Raw genomic sequence first — 19,788 nt, forward strand, 5'->3', positions numbered from 1 at the left:
CCAAATTGGAAAAAATTCAGGAAAGGGCTTTACGATTTATATATATGAAGACTATGTTAAAATTGAGAATGAAAATGGGGAATGTGTCAAAGAGACAACAACCCGCCCAAATAAAAAACAACAGCAGAGGGTCACCATATGATGAACTACTTTTACGAGCAAAGGTTCCATCACTGAAAATGAGACGTATGCGTAACATGGCTATTGAGTGTTTTAAAATTTTATATAAATTGTCATCAACATGCTTACATGATTTAGTTGTATTGAAAGATTGTAAATATAATTTTAGATATTCTAATATTGTAGATATACCTAGGGTCCGAACATCAACCTATGGTAAGAACTCTTTTAAATACACAGCTGTTTTATGGAATGATCTACATGTACCTGATGATTTTAGAAAAATTGCTAATTTTAGTCAGTTCAAAAATATTTTAAAGTCATGGAATGGAAATGACTGTAAGTGCACAGTTTGTGCAGACTTTTAGCTTATATATTATGCAAATTTATTTACCATCTAGATCATACCCCATTTTTCAATTTTTTATGCTATGCATTTTGCAAGCTTTTATGCCTAGTTTACACTTATATGCTTTTAGCTTTAATACCTAGCTTATGCTTATATCCTGCTTTTAGTGCTTCATTTTTGTGCTGTGAAATGTATTGCATGTGTATTATATTATGTGTTGCATTGTTATAAATGGTTTTATTGTTAAAAATGTCTCATATATCGGTTAAAAGCTCATTAGAGCTTATGTTTGTCTATGTTTGTATGCTTAGCAACGTAAGACAATTTGCTTATAATTTTGCAAAAATCCCGCAATAGTGTTATAACGTCAAAATAAAATGATGGAGTCCAATGCTGGTAATCAGAACAAGGAAGAAGATATTGTTGAACTACTTACTAAATTTGATCATCGATTAAGTGTTATTGAAGGAAGGACGGATAAAATAGAAAGCATTGATTGAAAACTTAGCGAGCTTACAAGTAAAGTAACAAGCATTGAAAAAGAAGTTGATAATGTAAAAAAACGAACAAATACATTAGAGAAAGATGCAGGGGAATTTAAAAAAGAACTAACGGAAGCTAAGAGAGATATTAATGAAATGAAAGATGCCTGTAACGCCACTAACAAAGTAAATGTGTCCGATTTGCGGGAGAAAATTATAGACCTGCAATGCAAAATAACCTTGTTTTTAGTGGGATTGAGGAGATACCCGAGGAAGATACCAAAATCGTAATTCAGAACTTCATTTCAAATGAACTTTCAATTAAAAAAGATATACAGTTTGGAAATATCCATAGGTTTAATAGGGCAGACAAAAATAAGGGCAAACCGAGGCTTATTGTAGCGAAATTCGTATATTTTGCTGACCTACGAAAAGGTTTAGAAGCAGGGCCAAAGTTAAAAGAAAAACCTCAGTTTGGGATGAACTTACAATTCCCTATCGAAATTGAAGAACGGAGAAGAAAATTATATCCTGTCATGAAAGACGCAAAAAGAAATGGGAAAAGAGTTAGTCTGATACGGGACAAATTAATTATCGAAGGTAAAGTTTATAATTCTAAAACCATAACAGAGGAAAGCCAGACATCCCCAAAAGAAAATAATGACACTGAAAGTAGGCCAAACAAGAGATTCAGAACTGGCTCATCGTCATAGGAAATCGCAGGAGGTACAAATGTTAATACAAAAACTTTGAATCATAAACAGTGTAAGCTAAATTGAAGTGAACTTGAAATTAGAAATTTAAAAATATTAAGCTTAAATGTATGTGTAATTAAGACAATAATGAAATATCCCGAATTTATTGACCTTATAACCAAATACGATATTATATGTTTCCAAGAAACCAAAACCGACAACTGCGACCATCTAAACCTACCTGGCTATACTTTCAAAATGAAAAACAGATTCAGCTTATCAAATAGAAGATCAGGCGGCCTAATAATTTGTTATAAAGATGAGATTTCAAAATATGTCCGACTTATAGAAAATGAGAGCAATTTTTGGTCATGTGGATAAATGTTTCATTCCAATACACTAAATTAGACGACGATGTTATTCTTGGTTCGGTTTACATTCCACCTGAAAATACACGATACAGTTCCTCCGATTCTTTTCGGGAAATTGAAAATGATATTTTAGAATATTCTTCTCGATATAAATATGTATGCTTAGCCGGTGATTTTAACAGCAGAACATCGATAGACTTAGATCATGTATCAAGTGAAGATAACGATTTTGATGATATTCTCATCGAATCATCCATTTTTGAAGAAAATAGTCTTTACATACCTGACAACCTCACATGTCCTACTACTAGGGAAAATATGGATAAAACAAAAAATAATTACGGTAATTTACTCCTAGATTTATGTAGATACACTGGTGTATATATTGTGAACGGAAGAATAGGTGATAACATTACCGGTAAACTAACAAGCAAAACTGCAGCTACCATTGATTATTTTTTAGCAACCCCAGACCTCCTTAATATTATTTCAAACTCTGATGTGCTACATTTTAGTAATTTATTTTCTGACGCCCACTGTCCTTTGGACATTTCTATAAACATCAACACTACTACATGTACCTGTAATGCATGTAACCCTAGAACGGATATCCAACCAAAAAAAGAACAGATCAAGAAGTGGAATTTAGCTAAAGCGGATGAATTTAATGAATACTTGGATCTTGCAAAAATTGAAACTATTGATAATGCTTTGGATCTACCGACAGATGACCATGTTAACCTGAATAATATTAATGATACTGTAAAGAATATTGGTGATATATTTGTCGACGCCGCAAAACATACGTTTGGAACTTACAATCCAAAAAAAAAAACTGATAAAAGAACCTACAATGCGCAAAAAGAAAAATCGAATAAACCATGGTTTGACAACGAGTGCAGGCAAAAAAGAAAAAAAACACGAGGCGCACTCAAAGGTTATATGTAAATCCGAAGAAAATAAAAGAATTAAAACTCAAAGCGAAAAAGAATATAAAAAGACCTTAAACAAATGTATTAAAAAATATAGGATCGAAATGAGAAATAAAATGATAAATATGAAAACAAAAAACCCTTTAGGAATATTGAAAATTACTGAATGGTGAACAAAAACAAAAACAAAAACAACCAAATATACCTATACAAATCTTATATGACTTTTTTAAGGAATTAAACCAGACAACAAGCAACGATGAAAATGGAAACACACAACAAAATGAACATGATGATACCAATGTACAAAAAGAGTCGAACGAAATTATTAATGATGTAATTACAGCAGAAGAGATATTGAAATGTATAAAGAAGCTTAAAAACAATAAAGTTAGTGGCGATGACCTTATTATTAATGAATACATAAAATCAACAGCTAACAAAATGATAAATATATATGTGAAATTGTTTAATATAATTTTTAATACTGGAATTATACCGAAAAGCTGGCTCCTTGGAAATATAAATCCGATGTACAAAAACAAAGGAGATGTGGAAGATCCGAATAACTTATGACCAATAACAATCTTGAGCTGTTTTGGGAAATTATTCACGTCTGTCTTAAATGAAAGATTATCCACTTTTATTGAATCTTTTTCTATACTTCATAATAACCAGAGCGGATTTAGGAAAAATTACTCCACCACTGATAATTTATTCATATTACATTGACTTTTTGAAATGATGAAAAATCGGAGAAAAAAACTGTTCTGCGCTTTCGTCGACTTCGCAAAGGCATTCGATACTGTCTGGAGAAATTGACTCTGGTATAAAATGAACTTGAATGACATCAATGATAAGATGTATAATGTGATAGTAAATGTGTACAATGGTATCAAATCACGGATAACATATAACAATGAATCTGCAATATTTTTTCTTCCAATATTGGCGTTAGGCAGGGTGATAACCTATCACCATTATTATTTTCTTTATATATAAATGATTTAACAGATTATTTGAATAGCAAAATATAAAAAGCTTATCGATTATATCTGAATGTTTGGAAAACGATCTCAATGTGTACCTAAAATTATTTATACTACTTTATGCTGATGACAGTCATTATGTCAGAGAATAGAGACGATCTTCAAAATCAATTAGATATATTTAGTGAATACTGTGATATTTGGAAATTAAAAGTTAATGTGGCAAAAACAAAAGTTATGATATTTTCAAAGGGAAGACCTCCTAGTAACGTACATTTCTTGTACAAAGGAAACAAACTAGACATAGTAAACGAGTTCAATTATTTGGGTACATGTATAAACATTTACAAAAAAAAAGAAAAAAATTGCAGAAAAAGCAACGAAAGCCATGTATGGCGTCATACAAAAAAGCCGTTTATTTAACCTTTCAATAAAATGCCAACTTTATCTGTTCAACAAAAAGTTAAACCCATGCTTCTGTAGGGATGTGAAGTTTGGGGATCTGAGAAAAATGATGTTATCGAACAAGTTCACCTGAAATTTCTAAAACATATATTGCACTTGAAAAAATCAACACCAAGCATAATTGTGTATGGTGAAACAGGCAGATACCCACTTGACATCAGCATAAAATGCCGAACTATTTCGTTCTGGTGCAAACTATGTTCAGACGAAAACAAACTGTCTTCATTAATTTACAAGACTGCATATTACCAACATTGTGTGAAAAATCAAATCATCAAATGGATCAAATATGTTCAAAATATTCTTAACATGAGCGGGTTTTCAAATATTTTTCAACAACAAAATGGACATTTCTCAAAGTGGCTAAATCAGAGCATCAAAATGAGGCTAATCGACCAATACAAGCAGACGTCGGTACTCTTCAGTACAAGACTCACCAAAATGCATTAACTATAGACTGTTTAAAAAAACATTGGAGATTGAGAACTACTTGAATATTCTTGAAGATAAACATTATGTAAATTCAGAGCAGGTAACCATGCGTTATCCATAGAAAAGGGAAGATGGCAAAACATTGCCCGAAATGAAAGAACATGTTCGTTGTGTAGTTCCGGTGAGATAGGCGACGAATTTCATTATTTGTTTTGCTGTTCGCATTTGAAGAACGAAAGACAATTATTTCTACAAATAAAGTTTTCAAATAATCCAAATATAATTTCATTTTGCTCATTTATTTAATAATAGTAAAAAACAATCTGTCTTAAGAAAACTGTGTTTATTTATTAAGTGTATAAATAAAAAAGTTTGTCCCTCCATGTAAATGTAATCTCATAAGCATCTTACCGATAATTTTTCCTTCTTATATCATTAATTCTACATGTTACTAAACATGTATGTCATCATAATTACGGTATTTGTTTACCTTAACTATTGTGTCTGTATTTATATTATATGTTTCTCTGTAAACTTGTATTTAGTTTTTAGAGAATAAAGTATCTATCTAACTATCCATACCCTGCCGACTCTAAATAAAGCTTATTTATTTATTATTTATTTATAATTACCTATGAACACTATCAATTATTTAACGAATAATGGAAAATATGAGGTATACGTGTCTTGCGCACTGCTAAATAAGTGTCATATGTTTATATAATTATTTTTGGTTGGCAGACTTTATCATTGTACGATACATTTATTTCACATTTAAGGCAATTTATCTGGTACTTGTTTCATTACATTGTTTCACTCTTGTATACCAGGCTGTTTATTGTTTTAATGATATATGTCTCAAGGTGGCATCGGACAATGAACAAATCGATTTGGTTAGTTTATCAAATATTAAACTTACAATGGATTTTCAATTCGTGTGAATTACGAGAGCAAACTTACGAGGTAGTGAAAAATACCAAGTTTTCATCTATATCATCAAGCAAAGTTGAGGTACAGAACTTTAAATTATGTGCAATAAGCTGTCTATCAAACGGAAATTGCTGTGCCGCTAGTTTTCTTGAGTCTGTAGGAGAGTGTTACTTTGTGGATAATGATCATTGTTATGATCCAACAAATGCAGAAAATGGATGGTTAGTCCTGAGAATAAAACTGTGTAAGCAAATATAATATAATAAGTTATGTATTCATGCATTCATGTATTCCTTTATCATTTTTTCATTTACTTAAAGCTTATTTTGCATTTTAGAAAGAAAAAAAAATGACTCTTTTCCTGTTTTTTATTCAGTATTTCACGTATAGTAATTAAAATGGCTTTCTTCATATTGATAACACGGAAATGACCACACTGATAAGGCAGCATCACTCTAAAAATGTCAGACCAGTTATTCAAAATCCCTATATATTCAACCAAATTCAATTTTCACAGCTCTCTAATATTTTAACTTTATGAAAAGCATGTACATTGTATATTCTGAATTATACAGGTATTAACTTTATACATGCTAATTTTCAACAATGTTTAAGATCTTGTAAGAACACATGATGTTCGGGAAATCCCCTACTACTAAAAATAGCATGTTCGGTTACTGAAAATCTTCATTAGAATACCATTGAGCACATCTACTCAAAATATTGTGTTGCAAGTCCATACAAAAATAAAGTTGCTTTCAAAATTTAAAGGATCAAAATAAATTTCTCAATGAGGAAGAGTTATTTACATGTAACTTCATCTGCCTGTAAACAAAAGTACTTTTTTGTAAGAGTAGGACTAAACTAGAGTGGATGATTTGGGGGTATGACACTTAAAGGAAGAGTACGGAGAACCTTCCTAAAAATTCTTATCCGATTTATTCATTCACCGTAGGGATAATCATTTTCATAATTTTGATATAGAACTTTGTCTGATTCTGCTGTTGTGTATCACGTAATGCAGTTATAACCTTTGACGTTTCAAAGGCAGAACACGATCTTTATGTAGATCAATGAAAAAAAGAAAGATAATGTTTGCCTTCATATCGTGTACAATAATCTCGTGCCATAACATGTTCCGCTGTCTGCAGTTAACTTTTAATCATTTAATGCTCGGTCAAACTATGGGACTCGGTTAGCAGTTTTAAAAAAAATTAGTCATTTTTTAATTTTTTTTAATCGTATTTCCTGTCTATTTGTATTACGTTATTAACGCAGTTAACGTTTGCATGAACGTTCTTTGTTTTCTAGAAATGTACAGTTTACTATCCATATCCGTATACTAAAAAGTAAACAAGCACATTGCTAAAAAAGAAAAAAAAATTGATGTCAACGTTGAATTAACATAATAGTTATTGAAAATTAATAATGTAATACAAACAGATAGGGAATACGAAAAACAGTTTTAAAACATGCACTTTGAATTTTTTAAATATTCTTGTTTTATCGAGTCACCGTGGGTAAAACTCGCAATTGAAAATTTAACTGTATCGAAAAGATAAGAGAAATATCAGATCACACTTGATGCTGTTGTAAAATCTATATGCATTGTTCAATTGAGAAAATAAAAATACCTATTACACAGGTTTGAAAGAAAGATCAATTACCGTGCTCTTGATGTGTATGCTCCCCGAAAAAATTGGGTTAATTTATATATCACTTTGTTTGTTCGTCTATTCGTTCGTCCGTTCTGACGTCCGTCGGTCCGAAAAAAAAAATGGTTTCTTGATGATAACATGACTATCCCTTCTTCGATTTGAATTAAACTTATACAGTAAACGTTCTGGTAAATAGTAAAAATAAAAACAAAATTTCCATAAAATGTTATCATTTTAATCCTGAAACACCGATCACAGTCAAAATTTGTTATTATATTTTAACGGCCGTTTGTTTTAAACATCGCAGACTCTAATGTAACTACACTACAGTTGTCAAATCTGAAATATTTAGAAATTTAGACCGTTCAGTGCTGTTTATTTGGAATTCTTATTGACGCAATCTTTCTTGTAACATCATAATATCGACACCGTTAAAGCTTTAAAATTGTGCTAGTTCACATCGCACATTATTATTTTTATTCAAAGCATATATTTGAACTCTCTGATGTAATTAGTCATATAACCTTTGTCATATTCAACAAATTTTTAGAATGGTGCAAGCGTCTTAACTGATGTTCGGTTTGCCTTTTTTATTGTATAAATTTCCAGATTTAGTAAAAGTTTAATCTAAGAAGACTTAAAGATGATTCATTTAACATCAGAATCTGACTGACGAAGGATATCTGTTATCCGAAATATTTATAAATAATTACATTTATAGTTCCTTTTTATATCATTGGTGTTGTTATGTATACTTTTTAGGCGTTTATATATTTATATATATATATATGCATATAGATAATGAAATCCAGGGGGGAAATATCAAAAGAATCTATGTTATAGATATAGGAAGATGTGGTATGAGTGCCAATGAGACAACTCTCCATCCAAATATCAATTTATAAAAGTAAACCATATATACATGTTATACAGCAAAGATTTTAAGGCTTTAAATTATGGAAGATTATAAAGGGCAAAGAAGCCTTTTGATTATTGTGTCAACGTGTCAAAGGTGAACACCACTGGTACAGGAACATGATTTTGTTTTAATGGAAAAATGGTTTCCAGATGGTAATCTGAATTTCCCTTACTTGATTGGCATAAAACTTATACAGATGGAAGTTAAAGGGGGGGAGTAACCTTTTGCCTTTGGGGTCAATGGGTTAAAGGTAAAGGTCACTGTTACAAAAAAAAAGAATTTATAAGAAAAACCTTCTCTGAGTGGTAGCTTAAGTTTCAATTGTTTGATTGGAATAAAAGTTTATACAGGTATACTGACGGGTTTAAAAACGCAACACTACTGTCTAGATTATACTTTTTAATTTTTAATTTTCGAATACTTGTAAAATAAAGTTATAAAAATAAACTGTAGGCCTTAAAATTGTCTCTCTGGTGAAGATTCTATGCTATTCAGTATGTGGGGAACATTTATTATAGTGTGAACATGTCTGCCATGACATCAGTAGGCAGTTAACGTTGCAGTCGTAAACCTGTCTCGAAAATGTCGTTACCTAGTGAAATTTTATTGACTTTGTCCGAGGGAGTTTGAAACTTACTTTTTTTAATTATTTCTTAATTTACAACTAGTGTACATTTCGTGCAATCAAGGATTTTAATAGTGAATCTTACTATACAAATTAATCCTTGGTGCATGAAATTAAGTATGATTCACATGTTGTAGTAAATGGAAATAATATAATTTATCAAAGGGGCACTAGCTACGAGATATGAAAAAAATAAAATAGAATATGATTGTGTTTGGTTCAATCATTACTAAAAGTGAAACAATGAAATAATAATTTGTTTTTAGCAGCCGATTTGGTTCAATTTTGTCAAAATAAGCACAAAAACATCGCTGATGAATTATTCACTTGCAAGTGAATAATTCGATCTCATTGAATCCGTATTCATGTAAACTTCAATTTAAACCATTATCTAGAGATTGGTTACGCATGCATAAGTCGTGTTCAGCCATTAATAGGAAAAGAATGTCAACATTGAAAGTGAAACAAAGGTGAACCATTTCGTTGACTGTTTCGATCCACAAAAAAAATTCTTATACAGTAAAAAACGATAATTAACTTTTTTTTAACCTATAACATGAAGTCAAACAGACCTAGAAAAATCCAATTGCACGAGGTCGTTATCTATTTATATTTTTTGTTTATGTTTATACCGGGTTATGTGACCCTCGTCATTCTTCGGAGGTCATCTCGATAGTTACTGATGGCGTCTAGACTAATATACACTCAAATTCTGATATATATTATCGAGTACATGCATTGTCAACTGTTTATTTCAGACTTATTGTAATTTGGATATACGTTTTAGTATGTTATAAATCAAATATGAGAATGTGCGTCAAAAAGGCGAACACGAATTTGACAGCTAGTGCGCCCGTTTAACGTCTTTATTTACGTTATAATTTTGATTTCAGTGACGAAACAGTACTTTGCAATTAGTAAAACTTGGATTGATGCTAAGGTAAGTTGTATACTAAGAAGATATGACATTCACTCTTTTTAAAAATAGATAATTTGGTAAAAAACACGAGAAAAACCTTGAATGAATTAAAGACTGTGAGAAATGATTGTCTACATGCGCATCTGGTGTAGTAAAATTGATTTAGTTAGTTAATGTAAACAAATTTTTGGTTCTGTTTAAAATATACGACCCAATTCAACGTTACCAAATCGGCATTTGAGAATACACAAAATATTATTGGTGAAAGCATACTGAAAGAAGATTTCAAGCATTTAAAGTATGTTATAGATTTGTTCCCAAAATATTTTTCAATTTTTTTTTTTCGAATTTATCAAATTGTAGTGTAAAGTCTTAGTAGCGTGGATACATGACTGCTCCGTACTTAGTTAATTGTCTGTTCCAAGAATTTTCGTCAGAGATTGTACCTGTCGCTTAATTAAATAATTTTGCATGACCCAAAACAATCGGACGTGGGCATATGACATTGTCTTCTTTTGTTGAATTAAACATTAAAAGTAGATACGGTATGATTGCCAATAAGATAACTATCCACCAGAGTCCAAATGATGTAGAAGTGAGCAACCACAGGTCACAGTTCGGCCGTCAACAGTGAACCCGCATGTATCTAAATGAGCACATTTAGAAGAAGAAAAGATTAAAATACACCATTATTATGCTAAAATAAGCGTTTTTGGCTTACGAGAAACAGAATGTTTGATTGGTTTCATCATAAAGAGCCGGCATAAACAATGACACAAAATCGTGTCTAGGATTTGTTATATAAGGTCCAATTCAAAAATAAATTTAATTTGGAATATTTCCGATTTATAAGTAGTTGGAAAGAAAACATATTCAGCCATTATTCCATAATATAACATACTATTAGAAATTTGAGAAATAGTTTTGCATCTTGTATACCGTGCTTATTTAGGTGACATAAACTTTTTGGTTGATGCAAACTGAAAGTGCTACATTTTAATTACGGTAGTAGGAAATTACTAAATTATTCATTGTTTTTTTCAAATATGGCACCTTTTGTTTCCCTATTTGTAATACGATTAACAGTGAGTTTAAGCAGTAGGTTTTTTATTCTTTTTCTTTTTGTATCTGATATGTCATTTTATATCTTATCAGATGAGAAAAATACAACATTTCAAGCGTAAACAGTTGCACTATCGGAAAATAGTCTGTTGTGCTACCTTATGAGCTTCTACAAGTATTTTGACTTCTCAATCTTTGAAGGTTGAAGATTGATCTGTAGATGTTAAATTTGGTTTAATTATGATTTAGGGTTAAATAATAAATCAATTTAATTCATTATGAAAATTTACCTGTCATTTGCCCTGTGTTTAGGTTGTTCCCTATCATATATTAATTTTCTTCTTCACCGTATGTTTAATTTAAACAGTACAGAAGTTGATGTTGTCTCTTACCATTTATTGGTGCGTTTCAAGGTTGTCCTTAACCATGTCAAAAATCCTCACCATGTGTTTAGGTTGTCCTTTACCATGTATTAATGTTATTCCTCAGCATGTGTTTAGGTTGTCCTTTACCATGTATTAATGTTATGCTCCTCATCATGTGTTTAGGTTGTCCTTTACCATGTATTAATGTTATTCCTTGCCATGTGTTTAGGTTGTCCTTTACCATGTATTAATGTTATGCTCCTCACCTTGGGTTTATGTTGTCCCATTACCATGTAAAAGTGTTTTTTTCCTTATCACGTGTTTAAGTTATTCCTTACCATGTATTAATGTTATTCCTCACCATGTGTTTAGGTTGTCCTTTACCATGTATTAATGCTATTCCTCACCATGTGTTTAGGTTGTCCTTTACCATGTATTAATGTTATTCCTCACCATGTGTTTAGGGTGTCTTTTACCATGTATTAATGTTATGCTCCTCACCATGTGTTTAGGTTGTCCTTTACCATGTATTAATGTTATTCCTCACCATGTGTTTAGGGTGTCTTTTACCATGTATTAATGTTATGCTCCTCACCATGTGTTTAGGTTGTCCTTTACCATGTATTAATGTTATTCCTTGCCATGTGTTTAGGTTGTCCTTTACCATGTATTAATGTTATGCTCCTCACCTTGGGTTTATGTTGTCCCATTACCATGTAAAAGGTTTTTTTTCCTTATCACGTGTTTAAGTTATTCCTTACCATGTATTAATGTTATTCCTTGCCATGTGTTTATGTTGTCCTTTCCCATGTATTAATGTTATTTCTTACTTTGTGCTTAGATTGTTCCTTACCATGTATTGATGTTATTCCTTACCATAAATTTAAGTTGCCCTTTATCATGTAGTAATGTTATTCCTTACTTTGCGTTTAGGTTGTTCCTTACCATGTATTGATGTTATTCCTTTCCATGTGTTAAGGTTGCCATTTACCACGTATTAATGCTATTCATCACCATGTGTTTAGGTTGTCCCTTACCATGCATTTATGTTATTTCTTACTTTGTTTTAAGGTTGTTCTTTACCATGTATTGATGTTATTCCTCACCATGTTTCTAGGTTGTCCTGTATCATGTATTAATGTTATTCCTCACTTTGTTTAGGTTGTTCATTACCATGTATTGATATTATTCCTTACCATATGTCTATGCTGTCCAGTACCATGTGTTAATGTTATTCCTTACTTTGTGTTTAGGTTGTTCCTTACCTTACACTGTATTGATGTTATTTCTAACCATGTGTTTATGTTGCCCTTTACCACGTATTAATGTTATTCTTCGTCAAGTGTTTTGATTGTCCTTAACCATGTGTCTATGTTATTCCTTGTCATGTGTTTAGGTTGTCCTTTACCATGTATTAATGTTATTCCTTATCACGTGTTTAGGTTATCCATTACCATGTATTAATGTTATTCCTTATCACGTGTTTAGGTTATCCATTACCATGTATTAATGTTATTCCTTACCATGTGTTTAGGTTGCCCTTTGCATCATATTAATGTTATTCATCACCATGTGTTTAGGTTGTCCTTACCATTTATTAATGTTATTCCTTACCATGTGTATAGGTTGTCCGTTACCACGCATTAATGTTATTCTTTACCATGTGTTTAGGTTGTTCCATACCATGGTATTTCAACTGTTATTCCCTATCATGTGTTAAGGTTGTCATTAACCATGTATCAATGTTGTTCCCTACCAGGCGTTTATGTTGTTTCGTAACGCGTTTGAATGTTATTCCTTATCATGTGTTTATGTTGTTCCTTCTCATATGTTATTCCTTATCATGTGTTTAGGTTGCCCTTTACCACATATTATTGTTTTTCATCACCAAGTGTTTAGGTTGTCCTTAACCATGTATTGATGTTCTTCCTTACCATGTAATTAGAATGTCCTTTACAATGTATTAATGAAATTCCTTACCATGTAATTAGGTTGTCCTTTACAATGTATTAATGAAATTCCTTACCATGCATTTAGGTTGTCCTTTACAATGTATTAATGAAATTCCTTACCATGTAATTAGGTTGTCCTTTACAATGTATTAATGAAATTCCTTACCATGTAATTAGGTTGTCCTTTACAATGTATTAATGAAATTCCTTACCATGCATTTAGGTTGTCCTTTACAATGTATTAATGTTATTCCTTACCATGTGTTAATGTTGTTCTGTACCATGGTTTATAAATGTTATTCCTTATCATGTGTTTAGGTTGTCCTTAACCATGTATCAATGTTATTCCTTACTATGTGTTTAGGTTGTTCCGTACCTCGTTTTAATGTTATTCTTTACCATGTGTTTAGGTTGTTCCGTACCATGGTATTTCAACTGTTATTCCCTAGCATGTGTTAAGGTTGTCATTAACCATGTATCAATGTTGTTCCTTACCATGTGTTTATGTTGTTTCGTAACACGTTTGAATGTTATTCCTTATCATGTGTTTATGTTGTTCCTTCTCATATGTTATTCCTTATCATGTGTTTAGATTGCCCTTTACCACATATTATTGTTATTCATCACCAAGTGCTTAGGTTGTCCTTAACCATGTATTAATGTTGTTCCTTACCGTGTAATTAGGTTGTCCTTTACAATGTATTAATGAAATTCCTTACCATGTAATTAGGTTGTCCTTTACAATGTATTAATGAAATTCCTAACCATGAATTAAGGTTTTCCTTTACAATGTATTAATGTTATTCCTTACCATGTGTTTATGTTGTTCCGTACCATGGTTTTTTTAAATGTTATTCCTTATCATGTGCTTAGGTTGTCCTTAACCATGTATCAATGTTATTCCTTACTATGTGTTTAGGTTGTTCCGTACCTCGTTTTAATGTTATTCCTTATCGTGTATTTTGGTTGTCCTTTACCACGTATAAATGTTATTTATCACCAGTGTTTAGGTTGTCCTCAACCATGTATCAATGGTATTCATTACCATATGTTTAGGTGGCTCCTTAACATTTATTAATGTTATCGCATATGCGTTTGTACGTAGTTTCCTTCAATGTATCTAGGTTATTCCTTACAATCTATCTAGGCTAAAATTAAGTTACATGTACTACTCGTACTACGAATTATGTTATACCTTACTATCGGTTCAGGTTATACCTTACTATCTGTTTAGGTTATTCCTTACTATCTGTTTAGGTTAAAACTTACTATATTTTTATGCCCCATCTACGACAGTAGAGGGGCATTATGTTTTCTGGTCTGTGCGTCCTTCCGTCTGTTCGTCCGTTCGTCTGTCCGTCCGTTCGTCCCACTTCAGGTTAAAGTTTTTGGTCAAGGTAGTTTTTGATGAAGCTGAAGTCCAATCAACATAAAACTTAGAACACATGTTCCTGTTGATATGATCTTTCTTATTTTAAAACAAAATTAAACTTTTGACCCCATTTTCATGGTCCACTGAACATAGAAATTAAAAGTACGACTTTCAGATTAAAGTTTTGGTCAAGGTATTTTTTGATGAAGCTGAAGTCCAATCAACTTGAAACTTAGTACACATTTTCCCTATGATATGATCTTTCTCATTTTAAAACCAAATTAGACTTTTGACCCCATTTTCATGGTCCACTGAACATAGAAATTAAAAGTGTGAGTTTCAGGTTCAAGTTTTTGGTCAAGGTAGTTTTCTATGAAGTTAGAGTCCAATCAACTTGAAACTTAGTACACATGTTCCCTTTTGGTTGATCTTTTTACTTTTAAGGCCAAATTCGATTGTTTACCCAATTTCACGGTCCATTGAACATGGAAAATAATAATGCGAGTGGGGCATCCGTGTACTTTGGACATATTCTTGTTAGGTTATACCTTATTATCTATTTAGGTTATGTAATCCAGAAAATCAGAGAGACAAATACATGTAGAATCATGACTATCAGAAAGATTTCATGAAACAACAAGACACAAATAAATACAGAAACTTAAGATTAAGATACATGTTCAGTGTACCATTCTTACGATCGTTGGTGAATTATGTTGCTTTTGTTGTCTTTCAATCGGGGAATCCATACATCATTATAATATACGCGTTTAACTATTTTTATTCGTAAACCATATATCGAGTAAAATTAAAAATATTTTGATTAACCTTGGAATTGTATAATTTATGTATCAATTAATTTGACAGGACTATTGTGGGTTATGGGGTGGAAGACTGGCCACGGTATCAAGCCCTTCGGAGAATGAGTACATGATGGATTTGACAGATCGTAAGTACGAAATTACAAAAACAAAATCATAATTTATCAAATAATGATCTATAGATTAAATGTATGTATTTCTCTGGAGAAAAAATGGATTAATGGCTTGCTATCTTTATCATATGTAATTATTCATAATGAAATTAATTTTGTTAAACTTCACTGTGGCAAAGATTAGTGAAAGGCCGTGCGATATAATCAGTCGAAAAAACTTTATTATATTAAATCGTTAAGGAAATTCACTGATCGTTGTCATTAGTCAATTCAAACCTTCGACCTTAAATAAACTTTCAAGCCCCGTCCAAGCACACCTGCGAAAAAAACCCCAAGCGTATTATATGCGATCGAAAGTTGAATGGACTGATCACGTACAGGATTGTGTACTTGATTATCTTGTTGTTTTTGTTGTTTATGGATTTTAGGGTTATCTTTAAGGAGTTTGCGGACTATCGTACCTATTATTGCAGGGTTGGATCTGCACGTCTTTTGGCTTTCATTTTGCTCCGACTGTGATGTTGTTGCTGGTACGGAGTCTTTGGCCGTTCTGATAGTATGGTAGCTTATATAGCCTCTTTTGATGCTAAGTTCAAGGGCGACGTATGCGATGGTGTGATTAGTAGGTCAGGGTCCTCGATGTCAGACCTCTCATCGAAGTCTGTAGCCGAAGTGTAGGAAATAAGGCGATGGCATGCCTTTTTGGGATTGAACGGGCTTGTGACAATATCCGTATTGATGACAACATCCACTGGTTCAGCTTTGTAATTAGTTGGTGTGAGTTGTTTACCAACTATTGTGTCCCTGGTTTCCGTCTGACTGTTGTAGGCTACGATGGCTTTGGGTTTTTGCTCTTGAGAATCAGCGGGAACAATGGCTGATTTTGTGTCCATCCACTGGGCAAAACGCTTAACATTGCATCTCCTGGTAGATGGTGGCTGGTTTTTCTTTTGCAGGGCCGACTTAAGTTTCCTGGAGGACGTGTCTGGTTCCTTGTCCTTGATCCAGGTGAGCTGAACTAAGAGTTGGTCAGAACTGGCTAAGAATTTCCATTCTTGGTCTTTTCCATCCAATTTCATGGCTACTAGTAAGGCTTATAATTCCTTAGGAAATTTCATAATGATTGTCCACGAAGTGATCGATTCGAAGTTCAATACCTGATGACTATCTCATGGCAATTCTAGCTTATATACATGTGCGTGTAAAATGTATTTATATTATAATTTTGTGCAAAAGTTCTAATCAGGTCCTTTGTTTTAAATTTTGTGATTTGATAACAAAAACTCTTAACGGTTTTCAGGGCGAAATATTGAATCCAACTGTCTCCTCTCAAATAGTTCTGGACTTACCCCGTGCAACTTTTCTATCTGTTACATCATTATGTGTTTGCAATGAGACCAAATTAGGTTATGTTAATGAAATGACTCGGTGATGTTGGATAAACGCAAATGAGACCATAATTAACTACAAAAATAACCAATACAGATATTGCACGATTTTACAGTTAATAGGTTTGTGAAATCATGGCTGTCATTCGGTATATCGAGAAAAATTATCTTGAAAGAATAAGTAAATGGTGGTCAAGTTTTGAGAAAAAGGACGAGACGTTGTCTCACAAAACCCTAGATCATTAATGTTTTACCCCCATGTATACGCTCATAGACTCTTGTATTTAGATGATCGCTGTAGTCAAATTCGGAGTATATGTCTAAAAATTAGGCTGAGGAAGCTGTTTATGTGGTGTCTGTTATCGCTGGTTCGCGAATACTAATGGGACCCAATCAGAACCACCGTTAGGTGTTCCCTCACGATCATTTTTCTCGATATACCGAATGACACCCGTGGAAATAAACTGTTCACTATTCATATTCTATCGTCAGTATATCACAGCCTCCTCCTAGACATTTAAACTAGGTTCACTTATACTAAACTTTTTTATAATTTGAAACTTCATAGAAATAGAAAAATTGATTCCCAATGACTAGCTATAAATGACAACTTAAATTTACATCATTTCATGCATGGCATAATCCAGAAACTTTTAAAAGCAGGGAAGCTTGGGGTTTTAGGGATTCGACTTGGGATAGTGTGATTTTTTTTCTGATGTTAACTTGATTTTGTAAATAAATCCCGAAATTCTAAGAAAATTCAGAGCAGGTAATTATAACCATGCATTGTTTAGAGAAAAATGGAGATGGTAAACATTGGCCGCAGTGAAAGGAAATGTTCTTTATGTAACTCTGGCAATATAGGTGATGAATTTATAATTATTTGTTTTGCTGTTCTCAGTTGAAAAACGAACGTACATATGTACATAAAAGACCAAGTATTATGTCAATTAACTCACTGTTTGGTTATACAAAAAAATCAGTTTAAAAAGGTGTTTATAATTCATTAAATGTATTAATGACAAGAACGTGTTCATAGTACACGGATGCCCCACTCGCACTATAATTTTCTATGTTCAGTGGACAAATTGGGGTAAAAACTCTAATTTGGCATTAAAATTAGAAAGATCATATCATATAGGGAACATGTGTTCTAAGTTTCAAGTTGATTTGACTTCAACTTCATCAAAAACTACCTTGACCAAAAACTTTAACCTGAAGCGGGACAGATGGATGGACGGACAGACGGACGAACGGACGGACGCACACAAACCGAAAAACATAGTGCCCCTAGATGGGGCATAAAGAGTCCCTACTTGTTCATGTATTTTGTCATTCTTAATTTTTTTTTTCGTTTAACAGTTTATTATACAATATAACTTTGTACTTCATTTTAAATAAGCATACTACATGTGTTTACCCTTAATTATATTGTAATTTTATTAATATTGTATGTTTCTCAAAAAACTTGTAATTAGTTTTTGGAGAATAAATAATCTTTCTATATGTACACTTTGTACTACCAGTATCCTACATCTGAATCCGCAAACGAGTTATTTTTTTAAATACTTCGTCTCGCTTAAATCAATTGTGAATCTATTTGCACAATACAACACAGGCTCAATATATTATGCAAAGCTCTATTCTTCTCAAGATGTTATGCAAAGCTCTATTCTTCCGGTAGGTTCATCTAAAGACAAATTTGCATCCAATTTAAATCAAAACAGTACATTTATATTGTTCCTTATAAACTAATATATTTCTCACAATTATTTTTTTTTTAGTTCCACACATGCAGGAGCAAAATCTCTTTTTTTTATTTGGCATCAAAACCACTTAGACAGAGCGACTATGTTGTGTTTTGTAATTTATAGATATTAGAAAATAGAGATACAGATGCATAAGCAATTTTCAATTCACATATTCAAATAAAGATTGATCAATTGAATGTTACCGTCATAATTGATGACCTTAAGTTCAACAATGAAAAGTATTATAGAAACATGTTATTTACCTACTTTAGGAACACAACCCGTGTGGATAGGAGGAACAGATAGATTAATTGAAGGACATTGGACATGGGATAATTCGACAAACCCAGAACCTTTGATCACAAAATTCTACTGGGGAAGTAACCAACCGAACAATTACAACAATCAAGACTGCTTGGCATATTATAAACTAGCTGGTGTATATTCTTGGGCAGATGAACACTGTAATACGAAGTATCCATTCATATGTGAAAAATAACTTCAAATCAAATAATTTAATTTAATTTAATTTGTAGTTTGTAAAAAGAATTGTTCACTAACAATCAATACATGTATGTCAATAATTAAACGTTAACCTTAGGGTTATCTTTCGTAATTTTATTCTATTTACAACATATTAATTTGAAATTCACCGGAATCACAATTATTGTATGCATAAACATTATAATAAGAAGAACGAATGTATACATCATGTACATGAAAGAAAAATATTTTGACTTTAATTTGCTGAGAAATTCATTACACTTAGATTTATTTTTTCGTGTTATTAAAAATATTACATCTGTATTTTTGCCTTCACTGTTTTTTTGGGGATTTTTTTTGCCAAGTAATGTCAATCGCGGTGATGTGTTGGTAAAAGAACGATGTGTGTTTTTGTGTGTTTATGTCGCCTGACAGCAAATCTGTAAACACAAATACAAATCACTCTTGGGGTTTTTATTGTCTTGCTTCGTCGTCCGCGTCACACTTTCTTAATCGTCTGATAAATATTCCCGATATTATTGTTTCATCTGAGTAAAAGAGATGCGAAAATAACCAAGGGACATTCAAACTTAAG

At 32.1% G+C, this 19,788-nt stretch overlaps 1 protein-coding gene across 1 annotated transcript; it reads left to right on the forward strand.

Annotated features, from left to right (window-relative positions):
* Positions 1–310: 310 nt before the first annotated feature.
* Positions 311–19,492, forward strand: LOC143062128 (lectin BRA-3-like). Its single transcript, XM_076233937.1, has 4 exons — positions 311–336; positions 9,861–9,907; positions 15,505–15,586; positions 18,983–19,492. The coding sequence occupies exons 3-4, from the start codon at positions 15,568–15,570 to the stop codon at positions 19,207–19,209; spliced, it is 246 nt and encodes an 81-aa protein (XP_076090052.1). The 5' UTR covers positions 311–336; positions 9,861–9,907; positions 15,505–15,567; the 3' UTR covers positions 19,210–19,492.
* Positions 19,493–19,788: the final 296 nt, after the last annotated feature.

Source organism: Mytilus galloprovincialis, chromosome 2 (genome assembly GCF_965363235.1).
Source record: "Mytilus galloprovincialis chromosome 2, xbMytGall1.hap1.1, whole genome shotgun sequence".
Lineage (NCBI taxonomy): Eukaryota > Metazoa > Mollusca > Bivalvia > Mytilida > Mytilidae > Mytilus > Mytilus galloprovincialis.